The 15,577-nt window shown below is 42.6% G+C and overlaps 1 protein-coding gene across 4 annotated transcripts in view; it reads left to right on the top strand.

The window, feature by feature from the left end:
• Positions 1–15,577, top strand: part of SLC9A7 (solute carrier family 9 member A7) — a 160,782-nt gene that overhangs the window by 137,507 nt on the left and 7,698 nt on the right. For all 4 annotated transcript variants that reach the window (XM_032756781.2, XM_032756780.2, XM_058441289.1 and 1 more), the window contains 2 exons: positions 1,747–1,829; positions 9,550–9,655. In XM_032756781.2, the coding sequence (XP_032612672.1) occupies positions 1,747–1,829; positions 9,550–9,655 (189 nt within the window). The remainder of the gene's footprint in view (positions 1–1,746; positions 1,830–9,549; positions 9,656–15,577) is intronic.

The raw sequence follows: 15,577 nt of genomic DNA, 5'->3' as shown, positions 1-15,577 counted from the left end.
TTCCCTTGCTTTACTCATTTTAATTGTCTCTTTTGGGGCTTATATAAGTCTCTGGTAGCTTTCTTTTTTAAAATTTAACTTTTAAGTTCAGGGGTTCTTGTAGCTTTCTTGAGATTAGATGGCAACAAATTAAGTAGTCCAGTGATAATAAATGCTTTGTGGTTTTGCAGAGGTTAAGATGACAGAGTAGGGTTCGTTGTTTTCATCATTGATTTAAGGGAAGAAGCGGAAGAAACTGACTTTGGGGTACTTGTTTTGTGCCTGATGGTTTAATAGTATCCTTCCTGATGATGTTTATCGTTGTGCTGGCTTTTTCCTTAGTAAAATTCTACAGGCACTTAGAACTGAGAACTTAGAACCTATTACTTTATAAAGAACCATTTAATTTTTTCCATTATATATTTGCCTATCAGAAAAGTCATCTGCTACTTTTCTACTCAGTCACGTGGCATTTTGGAATCTTCCCAGAGTTGTCATTGGGTTAGCAATCAGTCACCCTGCAAATGGAGGCATTTCTGTGCTCTCTCTCGTGCACATTATTTATAAAAATGTAAAATCAAATTGGTCTCTGGGGTCTCTCCTTGTTTATATTTCCTCATCCACAGAAGGGCCCATTTAACTGAGCCATTTCCATATCCATCACTAAACATTCCTGAAATACCGAGGGGATTCAATTTTTAAAAATAATCTTTGCTGTTGGAAACTTTAGGAGTGTATTAATAAATAGTGCTTGCTAATTTCTCTCCTTCTTGTCTATGTGCTTCTCAAAGATCTTTGACTAATTATTGGTGTTGCCATTGCAGGTAGAATTTACACTCACCATGATTTAAAACTACTTGTAATTTTGGTTCAAGTTGTATTTGGTGATTGTCAGTTGTCCCTCACTTGCAGAGTTGCCTCTCCCTGTAATATTAAAGAGAATGATGATAATAGCTTCACAAGCAGTCTGTGCTTGCATAGCCCTAGTAGTACCCTCAAATTGCTGCAGTCAGTCTGAGTTTTATGTTAACTGTGCTGCTTCTGATACTTGCACAGAACAGATTTCCTAAACCTCAAATGAATGTTTGATTTTGCAGGTTATTTTGAAAGTTACATGATGGGGATGTTTAAACTGAAAGGGCATGAGAGTAGCAAGGAACTTGCTACTTGATGGTAGATAAAATAACAGAATTGTTAGTTCGAGCTCGTTTCTCCTGCCCACTGATCCCACCTTCCTAAAGCTGGTGGGGAACCAAGTACCTTACCACCTGGAGCACAGTGTAGGTCCCTGGGTAAGGACCACAGAGAAGCCTTAACTAGTTTGTCAGGATACTCAACAATATGTGGTTTCCACAGGCCTACTTTGGGGATGGGGATTGGAAAGTTGCTTTTACAAAAAGCTTTTAAAAATATTCTCTATAAATCAATTTTGGCCTATTAGGATCTAGAGTATTTTAGGGTAATTAATCTGCTGAAAGACACTTCGAGGAAAATTGCAATAAGAATGCCAAAAGAAATGTTGTTCCATATTAAGTTTGAGCTATCCACAGTCATAACCCAGCCTTTTTACTTTGGAGACTGATTTTTCTGCCTTTTGAGTTTAATTTCTGCTCAAATGCTACCTCCCAATATATCTTTGAAACTTTGCTGACATGGGATGTTTGACTATGAGCTCCAGAGCTATACAAGTTATTTAAAAAGTTTTTTTTTCCCTTTTTTGAGATCCCTTTTGTACAACTAAGCATGTGCCCTCTTGTTTGTTCCTAGGATGGCCCAGATTCTGCCAGAGGAAACCGGACAAAACAGGAGAGTGCATGGATATTCAGGCTGTGGTACAGCTTTGATCACAAGTATCCTTTTAAGTAGCATCCCCTGTGTTGGTGAAGCATTGGGGATGAAATCTTCTTGTTGAATTGTCGGCGAATGACACCTGATAAGTAAGGAAAGATGCATGCTTGGGACAGGGATAGCCCATCCTCTCATGGAACATGTGCATTGAGCATTCAACCATAGGTAGTCCTGGTGAGTATCTCTCTGGCCGAGAGGAATGTTTGCATATCCTTAGAGTAACCAGCCCACAGCCTGGTAGACTCATGTGGCTCTTAAGAGCTTTGTGTCCAGGGAACTATGCCTTTTTAGGTGATTAGATTAAAATTACACAGTGAATCATACTGTGGTCAGAAAAGGAAGTAGAACTTCAGCTGTTAATCCATATGAGGAGGATAATTCCTATTGGATGAACTTGGCCAAGTCTGATCTTGTATGATCTGATACTGGCATAACTGGGCCACATGCAGGGCAAACCCTGTTCCAGTAGATTCACTTGGTCTCAAGTGAAAATTAAAAACCAAAATGTTAAACCCTCATGGTTTTTTGTTTTGTTTTGTTTGTTTGTTTGTTTTTTGTTTTTGAGATGAGGTCTCACTCTGTTGCCCAGGCTGGAGTGTGGTGGTGCACTCAGCTCACTGCAACCTTCCCCTTCCGGTCTCAAGCAATCTTCCCACCTCAGCCTCCCAAGTATCTTGGACCACAGGTGCATGCCACCACACCCAGCTAATTTTTTGTATTTTTGGTAGAGATAGGGTTTTGCCATGTTGCCCAGGCTGGTCTTGAACTCCTGGGCTCAAGCAATCTGCCTGCCTCAGCCTCCCAAGGTGCTGGGATTAAAGGCATGAGCCACTTCACCCAACCCCTCATGGTTTCTTAAGTTGACATAGTCATCAAATGGTCAGGTGGCATATTATGGTCTTTGGAGATGCTGAAAATGTTAAAAATTTATTGAAGTATAGCAGATATACAGAAAAGTACACAAATAATAAGTGCTCAGTAAATTATCAGAAAATAAACACACTCATTTAACACCAAACAAATCAAGAAACAAAATTCCAAGGCTGGGCATGGTAGCTCATGCCTTTAGTCCCAGTACTTTGGGAGGCCAAGGCAGGTGGATCACTTGAGCCCAGGAATTATAGACCAGCCTGGGCAACATGATGAAACCCTGTCTCTACAAAAAATACAAAAATTAGCCAGGTATGGTGGCACACACCTGTAGTCCAGCTACTTGGGCCCTGTCTCCGAAAAAAAAAAAAAAAGAAAGAAAGAAAGAAACAAAATTGCCAACCCCTTCGTGCCGTGACTCAATTACTACCCCTTCCCCCTCCCCAAATGTAATTGCTCTGTTGACTTCTAGCAACACTTAATAGTTTTACCTGTTTTTCAGCTTTCTATACATAGGATTATACAGTATATATATTTTAGTGTCTGGCTTATTTGGCTTGACATCATGTGTATAATACAGCCATGTTGTTATATGTAGTTCTAGTTCATTTGTTCTCCTTGTTCCATAGTATTTCTTATATAAATATATCACAATTTATTCTATTATTGATGTACATGTCTTTTGATGTACATATACATATTTTTTTTTGGTAATCTATCCAGGAGTAACATTGCTGGGTCATAGGAAATGGGTAGGTTCAACCTTAGAAGATAGTGCCAGTTTTCCAAAATAGTGGTACTACTTTACACAGTCACTTCTAGTGTATGAGAGTTCCAGTTACTCCACATCCTCACCAACATTTGGTGTTGTCAGTCTTTTTAATTTTAGCCATTCTATTGGGTTTGTAGTGGTATTTAATCATGGCTTTAATTTGCATTTCTCAGATGACTGATAGGGTTGAGCACCTTTGCATATATTTACTGGCCATTTGGTATGTTTCTTTGTGAAGTGCCTGTTCAAGTCTTTTGCCCATTTTTCTATTGAGTTGTCTGCCTTTTTCTTACTGATTTGTAAGAGTTCTTTGTGCATTCTGGATATGAGTCTTTTGCTGATCATACATGGTAAAAATATCTGCTACCACTTTGTAACTTGCCTTTTCACTTTTTTTTTTTTTTTTTTTTTTTGAGACAGAGTCTCACTCTGTCGCCCAGGCTGGAGTGCAGTGGTGTGATCTCAACTCACTGCAACCTCTGCCTCCTGGGTTCAAGTGATTCTCATGCCTTAGCCTCCCGAGTAGCTGGGATTACAGGCACGCACCACTACACCTGGCTAATTTTTGTATTTTTAGTAGATACGAGGTTTTACCATGTTGCCCAGGCTGGTCTGGAACTCCTGGCCTCAAGTTATCCGCCTGCCTTGGCCTCCCAAAGTGCTGGGATTACAGGCGTGAGCCACCATACCCAGCCTCACTTTTTAAATAGAATATTTTGATGAACAAAAGGTCTTAATCCAATGTATTGATCTCCTGGTTAGTATTTTTTATGTCCTGTGTCAGAAATCTTTGCCTATCCCAAAGTCATGAAGCCAATTTCCTATGTTATCTTCTAGAAGCTTTATTGTTGGTCTTCTGTGCATCTTTTTTTTTTTTACTGAGTGACAAGCATGGGCAATTTTTTCTCTAGAAAAAAATCTAGAGATAATTTGAGATGCTCTGCCTAACATCATCATCCTTCAAAGATGATTTAAGCTTATATCTGGTCAGTGGCTAGGCTAGGGGTATTAGCAATTGCAGATCACTTTAATCTAATCAGGAATAAGGATGATTTGATGCTGGGCCCTAGTTCCTGTGAGAGTTAGTCTGTTTTCTCTTTACCCTTTATTCCAGGATTCCCCACCTAAAGCCTGATTTCCATCTTCTTCCTCGGTAGGCCCTGGACTTTCTTTTTTGTCAAGTTCACTCTACCTTTGTGACTCTGCCAAATGCTCTGCTCTGTTTCTTAGGTGCCTTTAGGGAAACTGTGGCTCACCAACCATAGGGCTCACCTCTTTGGTTTCCTCCTCTCAAATTCCACCCCTCTTCACTGCCTTGGTAGCTTTCTGAAGCCTTCAAGCAGATGGTTTTGTCTTATTTTATTTTGTCTAACTTTTCTAGTTGTTCTCAGTGGAAAGGTTGGTTCAAATTACCTTGTTTGCTACTAACTGAAATAGAACCCCCAGGGATTTTTCAAGCCATGTGGACTATTAGAATCCAGAATGCATATTGCCTGCTGGTCTCAGAAAGGATGTAAAGAAAATGGGAGAGCATCCACCAGGAGAGTGACACAGTGCTAAAGTGAGAAACTGATCCTCTGAAGAGGAACAGGGGTTATCTCTAAAGTTTCATCTGAATCTAAATTTTAGTGACGTTTTAGTTTGGAAAAAAACTAAAAAGGAGGGAAAACTGTAATGTAAGACAAAGGTAAGTCTTGAGCCAATTTGTCCAGATGATTTTATTAAAGAATGTTAAGAACAGCTGCAACAGGTACTTCCTGTGTCAACAGATCAATTGGTAGCTGCTAATTTTTTCTTCAAGCCACAGATATCTAAAGAAAGTTAGAGACACTGCCTGGAGAGGGCTTGCTAGAGAAACAGATCTTGAGGGCATCGAAGATTTTTCTCTTGAGAGTAACTCCCCACCCAACTTTGGCCATGGTAGGAGTCTGTACCTGTCTGATGAACAGAAAAACTAAATAGAGACATGAGGGCCTAATTAAATAATTATATACTTTTTGATTTTTCTAATAAAATCCTTAGAGAGTTGAAAGGCTTTTTCAGTCATGATACTAGAGAAGATTATTAGAAAAAGGAGTAAATCAAACAAAAAATTCTTGGAAATTAAAAACAAGGTTTCTGAAATTAACCAAAAAAATGTAATGGATCACTAACAACTTGAAGATGATGAAGACCAAATTGTTGATGTGGAAGATAGAGTTGAGGAAAAAAAAGTCCAATAATTATAGCAAAAAGAAACATGTAAGAGGAGAGTTTCAAGATATGGAGGTCAGAACCAGTTGGTCCAAATCATTTGACAGGATCTGAAAGGAGAGGACAGAGACTTTGGAGGAAAAGTACCAAAGAAATAATGGAAGAAAAATTCCCTTAGCTAAGAAGGACAGTTGTCTCTGGAGTGCAAGGGCCCACCAAGTGTGAGCAGGTTGAATGGACATGTTCGGGGGCATTCCATAACTACAAGAGAAAAAGGGAATCTTTGAGGCTTCCAAAGAAAAAAATAAGCAACCTCCAAAAAGCAAAAATCAGGCTTGTCATTGACAAAATTGGTTGTTAGAATACAGTTGAGCAATATTTTCAAAGTTCTAGAATGAAAAAAAGAAGTCTGAACCTAGAATTATACACCCAAACTGTCAATCAAAAATAAGAGAATGAAGGAGGGTAGCTTTCAGACATGTAAAAATTCAGAAAGTTTAGCACCATGCAGACCCTGTAAGAAGGAAGAAAAATAACATAAAGATCAAACAAAACAAAATCCAACAAAGGGGACAGTGATTGTTATATATAACTCAGAAGAAGTGAACAAAGTCAAAAAGAAAAGATCTTTTATTTGGCAAGATACTCAAGGGTTCTCTTCTGACTGACAAAATTTAAATAACAGTGTATTACATTTCTTTTTATATTGCTCCAACCACTCTGCTTGGTTCTCCAGAGAACAGCGTTCATGCAGTGATGTTATATTACAAATGCTGCTTACTGGTTTTTGTTTTTTTGTTTTTGTTTTTGTTTTTTGAGGGGGGGGGGTTTTGAGACAGGGTCTCAGTCTGCACTGATCATGCAGTGGCACAAGCATAACTCACTGCAGCCTTGACCTCCCTAGGCTCAGGTGATCCTCCCACCTTAGCCTCCCAAGTAGCTAGCATGTGTCACCACACCCTGCTAATTTTTGCTTTTTTTTTTTTTTTTTTTTTAAAGAGATGAGGTTTCACCATGTTGCCCGGGCTGGTCTTGAACTCCTGGGCTCAAGCCATCTGCCTGCCTCAGCCTCACAAAGTGCTGGGATTACATGCCTGAGCCACTGCATCCAGCCTGCTTACTGGTTTTTAACACTTAGACTCAATCGATACACAAAGCATAAAAAATCTACTTATTAGTTATAAAGTAGAAAGCAAATGTTATATATCTCCAGTATAAAATTAATTATAATAAAAATTGGGAAGAAAAAAATTGGAAAAAAGAGACAGGAGTGTAAATGAGTTAAACGTACCATCCTTACTAGGAAGGAAAAGCCTCTGACTAAAGTTTATAAATCAAGAAATGGGGGGGAAGTGTATTATCTAAAGTCGTAATGTAATTACCAGAACAACTAGAGTGGGATAGAAAGACTTGATGTTTTATTTTGTCCCATCCAACAGTTTGAATATTTAAAAACATATATATAGCTTACTGGATATATATATATATAGATATATATATCTATCTATATATATAAAATATAAATATATATGATATATAATATATCATATATATAATATATAATATATAATATATTATATATATATACACACACACACACACACACACACACACACACACACACATACACACACATATTTCTTTTTTTTTTTTTTTTGAAGAATTTGTCATGGGGCCTTCTGGAGAGGAAGAAGGGGGAGCTTGTCTTTGGAGTACCTGAGGCGGAGAACTGAAAAGCAGTATCTGAGTTCCCCTGGCCTTGTGCGTATTTGTCATTCTGTAGATCTGAGCCTCTGTTATCTTCTGAGCCAAAGACACAAGAAAACTGACAGGCCTGTAGGGGCTCTTCCCAAATTGGAGGAGCGCCTGGTCTGCATCTCTCCTTGGGGATGTGGTTCAAGGACAGCAAAGGGGAGCTGGTTCTGCGTATAAAGAGCTCCAGGCCAGGCGCGTTGGCTCACGCCTATAATCCCAGCATTTTGGGAGGCCAAGGCGAGTGGATCACGAGGTCAAGAGATCGAGACCATCCTGACCAACATGGTGAAACCCTGTCTCTACTAAAAATACAAAAATTAGCTGGGTATGGTGGCACGCGTCTGTAGTCCCAGCTACTTGGCAGGCTGAGGCAGAATTGCTTGAATCTGGGAGGCGGAGGTTGCAGTGAGCCAAGATCGCGCCACTGCACTCCAGCCTGGCAACAGAGCGAGACTCCATCTCAAAAAAACAAAACAAAACAAAAAACAGAGCTCCAGCCAGGCCCGCACATCCTCTTTGGTTGAGTAATTTCAAACTAGAAGCATGCTCCAGTGTCTCCCTTCCATCTCCTCCTCTAGAGAGAGCTGCTTTTCTCTTGTGCTGCTCTAAATGAAAACAGAAAGTGAGGGGTGATGCTCCCAGCAGTCATCCTGTTAGGTACAGATGGCGGTGGCATCTCCTCAACTTTCTTTGAAGTCTCTTGGCCATCCCTGTAGTGGAAGTGGCCATCTGAGACCCCACCTTTTCCACATTGCTTAGGCTGTAGGTTTCAGAAGTGGTCCCGGCTGTATCAAAACGTGGCTGGTGCATCATGGAGCTTCCCACATAGGGCTGTGCGTTTGGTAGCGCCGATATTCACCAAGTGACAGACAAGCAAGATAAGCTCTCTGCTTATCCGTTGACCTTCATGTTAGAGCAGTGGACACGTTTGCTTCCCAGGGGACATTTGGCAATTTTTTTGAAGACATTTTTTATTGTCACAACTTGGAGAGGGGAGTAACGGTGCTACTGGCATCTACAGACAGTCCCCAACTTAAGATGCTTCAACTTAGGATCTTTCAACTTTACGATATGGTGTGAAATTCATCTGCGTTCAGTAGAAAACATACTTTGAGTACCCATACAACCATCCTGTTTTTCATTTTCAGTACAGTATGTAATAAATTACATGAGATATTCAATACTTTATTATAAAATAGGCTTTGTGTTAGATGATGTTGCCCAACTATAGGCTAATGTTAGTGTTCTGAGCACATTTAATGTAGCCCGGGCTAAGCTGTGATGTTTGGTAGGTTAGGTGTGTTAAATGCATTTTTGGCTTATGATATTTTCAACCTAATGGGCTTATTGGGATGTAACTGCATCATAAGTCGAGGGGCATCTGTAGTGTGTAGAGACCAGGGATGCTGCTCAATATCCTACCATACACAGAATAGCCCCCCCATAAGAAAGAATGATCTGGCCCTAAATGTCAGTAGTGTTGAGGTTGAAAAGCCTTGTGTTAGCGTCTAGGAGAGAAGCTGTGGGTAGAGTGAAGAATGGTCCTGTATGGGAAGTTGACTTACAGTCCGAGTAACCTTACTGAAATCATTTCATGTTGGCAAGTCTCAGTTTCTGCCTTTATAGTAGCCCCAGGCTACCTCTAAGATCCTGTCCAACTTCAACATTTCCACCACCTGCCCTCTGGGTAGAGTGGTTTAACAGGAATCCATGCAGAGAACAAGAGCAGAGGGGACACAGGGGCTGCAACTCCCCACTCCAGGGACACTATCTCCTATTTCCAAGGCCTGAAGCCAGTTGTGTGTCAGAGGCTGAAATGCTGATTGAAACCAAAACTTCCATTCAACATGACAAAGGGAGAAGGGGGATCTCATTTCTAATTAATCAAATACACGTTTGAACTGAAAATTGGGAATTAACAACCTGAGAGTTAACAGTTACTATTTAAGGCTTATAGGGCATATCTTACTCTTTGATTCAAACTGTTGCATGTTACAAGTATTTTGTGTATTGTACTAGTAAAATGGGGAAAGGAAGGTTTTTGTAGATGGAATGTCGGGCGATTTTTTAAGCACATTTTGTTGTGTATATGTTTTCTTTGCAGCCATTTTTCCTTAATTCACATTTTAAAGTTACCTGAAGCCCATCCTCACACACAGCGGCCCCCCACTAACCACCACGCTCCCCGCCTGGTGTGGCTTGCTAGCTCGATGTCTGACCAGTCCCCAGGTGTACGATGTAAGTACTGCACGTCAGGGTTGGAGTCCTGTCACCATGCCAGGGCAGTGTCTTACATAGGAAGAAGAAACCATCATACTCATGCCTCCAAATCCACAGATTTTTGCTTCTCTAATAAGCTGATTAGAAATGGCCACCTTACATATGTTCATAGATTTTGCATAGTAACAGAGAAACCTTTTACCAGGGTAATGGGATTCCCCAACATCGGCCGCTGTGGTATAGTAGAAGAACACTGGATTTGGAATCAGAGCCACTGGATTGGAATGTAACCCCTGACAGGCCATAGATGTGCTCTGCATCTCAGTTATCAGTTCTTTCTCTCTCTCTCTCTCTTTTTTTTTTTTTGAGACGGAGTCTCACTCTGTCACCCAGGCTGGAGTGCAGTGGTACAATCTCGGCTCACTGCAACCTCTGCCTCCCGGGTTCAAGCAGTTCTCTGCCTCAGCCTCCCGAGTAGCTGGGATTACAGGCACCTGCCACCACACCGGGCTAATTTTTGTATTTTTAGTAGAGACAGGGTTTCACCATGTTGGCCAGGCTGGTCTTGAACTCCTGACCTCATGATCCACCCACCTCGGCCTCCCAAAGTACTGGGATTCCAGGCGTGAGCCACCATGCCTGGCCTACATCTCAGTTTTCTAATCTATAAAATGGGCCTAGTAGTATGGGCTGGCTGGGAGCATTAAATGATGAAATACATGAAGATACACTGAACCACAAAGCATGCAAGGATTCCTTTTCTAAATAGTTTATTTATGTTGATATGGTTAGGTCCTTTCTTTCCATTTTCAGATTCTAGAAATAGACTCAGCACAGTATGAAAAGAACATGTACACTGGTGGACGTCTTAGATTTAGGGCTGACTCCTGAACTCCTGGTGTGGGTTGCAGGGTACAGGGCAGAGAGGTAGAGAGAGCAAGGTAGCTACCCACGTAGAAGGAGTAGAGGAGAGGTCAAAGGCCTTCCTTCATCCCTCTTCGACCATCCTAATCATCTTGTCACTAACGCAGTCATTATGCCCTAGAAGAAAAGAATTTCTAAAATTTGCGTACAACTCTAGAGTTCACAAAGGCTAAGTTCATTCTTTGGGTCATACCATGAATCAGTGAGTACTGCAGCATTACAGAGAAGGAAAGTGCATCTCAGAAAGGATGTGAGTTGGCTCCGGGCCCACAGTTAGTAATTAGCTGGGACCCTCATGCAGGTCTTAACATTCTTAGCAAATAACCTGCAGGTTACTTGATTGGTGATGAGAAGGCAGAACACAAAGCCTAGATCTGAAAGAGAACGGCCCTAAACAGGTAAGTTCTAACGAGGGGTAGCAGGGTTAGGAAAGGTGGTGCACATTCATGTGGTACAGAGGGGAAAGGGATGTGGACACCATAGCTAGGTGGGGGCGCTGGGGCGGAAGAGAAGGGCAGCCACATCAGAGCAGCTGAGATTGGAGGATGCAGCTCCTTAAATGGCACGCTCTTCCTTCAAGAACAGGGATGACAACTGCCAAGTCACCGTGTGTCCTAAACCCACTGCTGCAGAGAGTAAGCTCTGTGTGTCTGTCATCCCTAGGCCCTCGGACCCCTCCTTGGCCCCCTCAGAGGAAGGTGACCATTGAAAAGTCCTGGTAGGCAGCAACAGAACTTTACACTTGGAAACTCAGCTGGGCTACTGGGTTTCACCCCCTTCACAGCAGGTTCTGCCTGGTAAAAATGTAGTTCTGCTTGGAGCTGTTGCTTGGAACAGCTGTTGCTTGGAAATTTCACCAAATGTGACAGTAGCGTCTTAAGTATCTTAAAGTATCTTAAAGTCTTAAGTATCTTAAAGTATCTTAAAGTCTTAAGTATCTTAAAGTATCTTAAAGTCTTAAGTATCTTAAAGTATCTTAAAGATAGTTGAGCTTCCAACACCTACGGCTCCTCCCCATATAAAAATGAAATTCCTGTGCCACCTGTGATAAACTGGTTTTAAATGACAAAAAGAAATATGTAGGATGGTGAGAACACCATTTCCGTAGAACTGCTCCCAGTTTGTAAAGTGATGTCTAATGCTTGTGGTAACTTTTAAATGTAATATCTATCAGCCTAAATAATAATGCTAGTTACCTGTTAGGTTAGAAGGACACAAACCAATAGATTAAAAACTTAGTTTTGTAATTTCTCATCCTGCTACTAGCTTACTTAAGAAAAGCTGTCTTGTGCTGAATGCTGAATGGTTTACTCAGTTTGGCCCGCTGTCTAAAGTGGTAGTAGGGGCCCTTTACATACATCAGCGGAGACAAAGGGTGCTGACGGCATCTCCACTTCTCCCACTAATGAAGCCCCAACTGTGATTACACTTTCTGATCTTAAGTTTCACTGGGTTTATATATATAAATTTGTTTTCTAACTCTAGTCTCTTCTAAACACTTTGTAAAACTTTCCATCTTAATTGGGTTTTAATAAGGATCACGTTTCATGTCTATGTAATAGTAAAACAACAAACCCACTATTAAAACTTTATAAAAACCTTATCTAATCTGAAGCTTACTAACCAGTCCCTTGCTCATAGATTAGGAATATCTGGACTAGTTTGAACTCGGCATAAACTCAGCAAGCTTACAGTTGCATCAATTTCAACTGCTTCTCCCAGCAGTTCAAGGGACCACTCCAAGTTTTCTTCCGGGGGTCATGCTTCAGCTGTGACTCCCCACAGCCAACCTAAGACTGAGTGACTTGGGCTTCTAGTGAGAATCACCCTCAGTCCTGCTGCTGCTGCTGCTGCTGCTTTGAGCCGGGGTCCTGCCTAGGGTCTCAGCCAGCTCCAGACATGGTGGGGCCTGCTGCTGAGACAGTGGGAGCAAAGGGTCTCTTCAAAATTATCAGTGGAGGAACCCAAAACTGACAGAAGTGAAGGGGCTCACTGCAAAGTTTAGTGCCTGGTGAGGGTCTCAGACTGGGCAGTTCTCGTAGCTTTTGACACCTGTTGCATGGTTCTTACCCACCATCTAAAAGGTGTTTTCTACTTTGCCAAGTTTATTTGGAGATTTCTAAGATGTTCATCCGTCATTATTTCCACTAACGTTAAACCACTTAGGTGTGGTAGCCCCCTTCCTAACAATGTTCTTTCACTTTTGAAAATGACCTCTGGTTACTTAAAATGCACACATCCCCACACACTGTTGTTTGCAGGTGTTTTCACTGCATTTTCATAGCAGACTTAATTGCACAGCTAGTTACATGATTATACAGACCTTCAGCGTAACAAAACAAACTTGTGTCCATCCTATCATCTCGAATTCAAGGGAGCAGGTTAGTTTTATCATCTGCATGTAACATTATTAGGCTTTGATGTCAGAATCACTCTCCATGGGTTGTCTGTTTTTTGAGACAGTCTTGCTCTCTCACCCAGGCTGCAGTGCAATGGTATCATCTTGACCACTGCAACCTCTGCCTCCCGGGTTCAAGCAATTATCGTGCCTCAGCCTCCCGAGTAGCTGGGATTACAGCCGCATGCCACTATGCCCGGCTAATTTTTGTATTTTTTGTAGAGACATGGTTTCACCATGTTGAGCAGGCTGGTCTCGAATTCCTGACCTCAAGTGATCCGCTCGCCTCGGTCTCCCAAAGTACTGGGATTACAGGTGTGAGCCACCGCGCCTGGCCTCTCCGTGGGTGTTTTTTTTGTTTTGTTTTGTTTTGTTTTTTGAGACAGAGTCTTGCTCTGTCACCCAGGTGGGAGTGCAATGGTGCAATCTCGGCTTGCTGCAACCTCTGCCTCCCCAGTTCAAGCAATTCTCCTGCCTCAGCCTCCTGAGTAGCTGGAATTACAGGTGCCCACCACCACAGCCGGCTAATTTTTGTATTTTTAATAGAGATGGGGTTTCACCATGTTGGCCAGGCTGGTCTCGAACCCCTGACCGCGTGATCTACCCTCCTTGGCCTCCCAAAGTGCTGGGATTACAGGCATGAGCCACCACACCCAGCCTCCATGGGTTTTACTATGGCCTTGTTTCTGAATGACCTTTCCTTGAGTACTATGTCTGGGCTTGGGAGTTTCGCAAATGCAACGGGTTGACATCTAGTCTTGTTTTCTCCTGTTAGTGAATTTAGGCCCTGCTTCCCTCTGCAAAGAGTGAAAGTGGACCACATCACAGTTCATGCCCAGGGTTTCCTCTGTGGTGCTGTGGTGGGCTTTCCTTCATTTGCAGAATTACCCTTACCTGCAGTTATCCTGTGTTTGCCTCTGTCCTTCCATGGCTCCAAACCTTGAAGCAGTAAAATATGTGCCAGGACCATTTCCCTGAAAACTGGGAGCCAAGAGCCCTGGCAGAGAGATTTTGACAGAGATGAACAAAATCATTATTATGTAGCACATGTATGAATGGGAGAATTGGGATGTGCCGAGACAGGGAAGGTGAACTCCCCGGGAGTTGGAAATTCAGATGGGAGACATAAGCTACTGGCTGGGTGCGGTGGCTCACGCCTGTAATGCCAGCACTTTGGGAGGCTGAGGCGGGAGGATCACCTGAGGTCAGAAGTTTGAGACTAGCCTGACCAATGTGGTGAAACTCCATCTCTACTAAAAAGACAAAAATTAGCTGGGCGTGATGGTGGGCACCTGTAATCACAGCTACTCAGGAGGCTGAGGCAGGAGAATTGCTTGAACCTGGGAGGCGGAGGTTGCAGAGAGCCAAGATTGCACCATTGTACTCCAGCCTGGGTGGCAAGAGTGAACTAAAAAAGAAAAAGATAAAGAAAGAAGGCTACTGTAAAGCAGATTGAGTTTTGGGACTTTCTAAACACTGGTAAAGAGGAGGAAATTTGGGAGTTTAAAGCAAGTTTTAGAACTGTGCTCTGAGCATCTGCCTGAATACAGGACTTTTGTCTCACTGGGCATTTGCACCCTGCTTCATTCCAGTGAGGATTTGAAGCAGCAAGTGAGAGGAGTTGCGTGCTTGCCTGTCAAAAATGCTGAAGCATTAGTTAAGTGGAGTCACATTGTAGACTGTGTGTAGGGAAGTTGACATCACTGAGAATGCAGAAAACAAGTATGTGATTGCTGCCAGTGAGTGCACAGAAATAAGTCTGGGAGAGGAAACTCAACCCGTGAGTCTTCCCTAGCTGGTGCATTTACTTAGCACCTACTGTGAGGTAAGCACCGTTGAGGAAGGTGCCAAGGCGTGGAGAAGGAGGTCACTGCCCTTTGGCGTTTGTCATCTAGATGGGGCTGATCTGGGGGAATCTGCCCATGGCCTTGGGCAGTGTGACCGCATGGGGGCCTTGAGGGGGTCAGAGAGGCCAGTTCGGTGCCGGGAAGGCTCTGTCTCATAAAAGGATGCAGGACTTCAGATGAGCTTTGAAGGGTCGGTGGGAAACAGGAGAGAAAAAAATCAGTTTACCCAGCATATTTGACACTGTGTTTGCCCTTCTAGAAGGCAGTGCACAGTACTCAATAGGCCTCAATGCAGCGGGGGCGCTGGGTTGTGGCCCTCCCCTTGTTTTGTTGGTTAAATCTATTGGAGGAAGAAGGTCCTGTCTGACCTCATGCCGTCTCCGACACTCTCGCTACCATCTGATAGTTCAAGTGGTTGCAACTTTGCTCTCCCTCGATCCTTTGATTCATCCACCTGAGGATGTGGCAGGTGGGTTTCCTATCAGGGTTTTCCTGTGGGGAGATGACAGGGGAAACAGGGAGGAAATCCTAATTATGGCTTGTCCTCTTCCCTGAATTGCTGTCTACGACAAAGAGTAGTTCCAATGTAAACAAGACGGGTTGGAGACGGTTTGTATAGGGCAGGAGACCCACCCAGAATGCCTACCCAGAGAAGACAGTACCTGAAACCTATTTGCAACGTTTGCCCAATTACCCTACTCTGGCCTTGCTTTGTGTGTTGATTGGGAAGCTGGAAATCCAGGCTGGTCTCCCTTTCTTCCCTTTTTCACT

This window comes from Hylobates moloch, unplaced genomic scaffold (genome assembly GCF_009828535.3).
Source record: "Hylobates moloch isolate HMO894 unplaced genomic scaffold, HMol_V3 SCAFFOLD_7, whole genome shotgun sequence".
NCBI classification, from domain to species: Eukaryota; Metazoa; Chordata; class Mammalia; order Primates; family Hylobatidae; genus Hylobates; species Hylobates moloch.
This window is presented reverse-complemented; position numbering and strand designations above follow the sequence as displayed.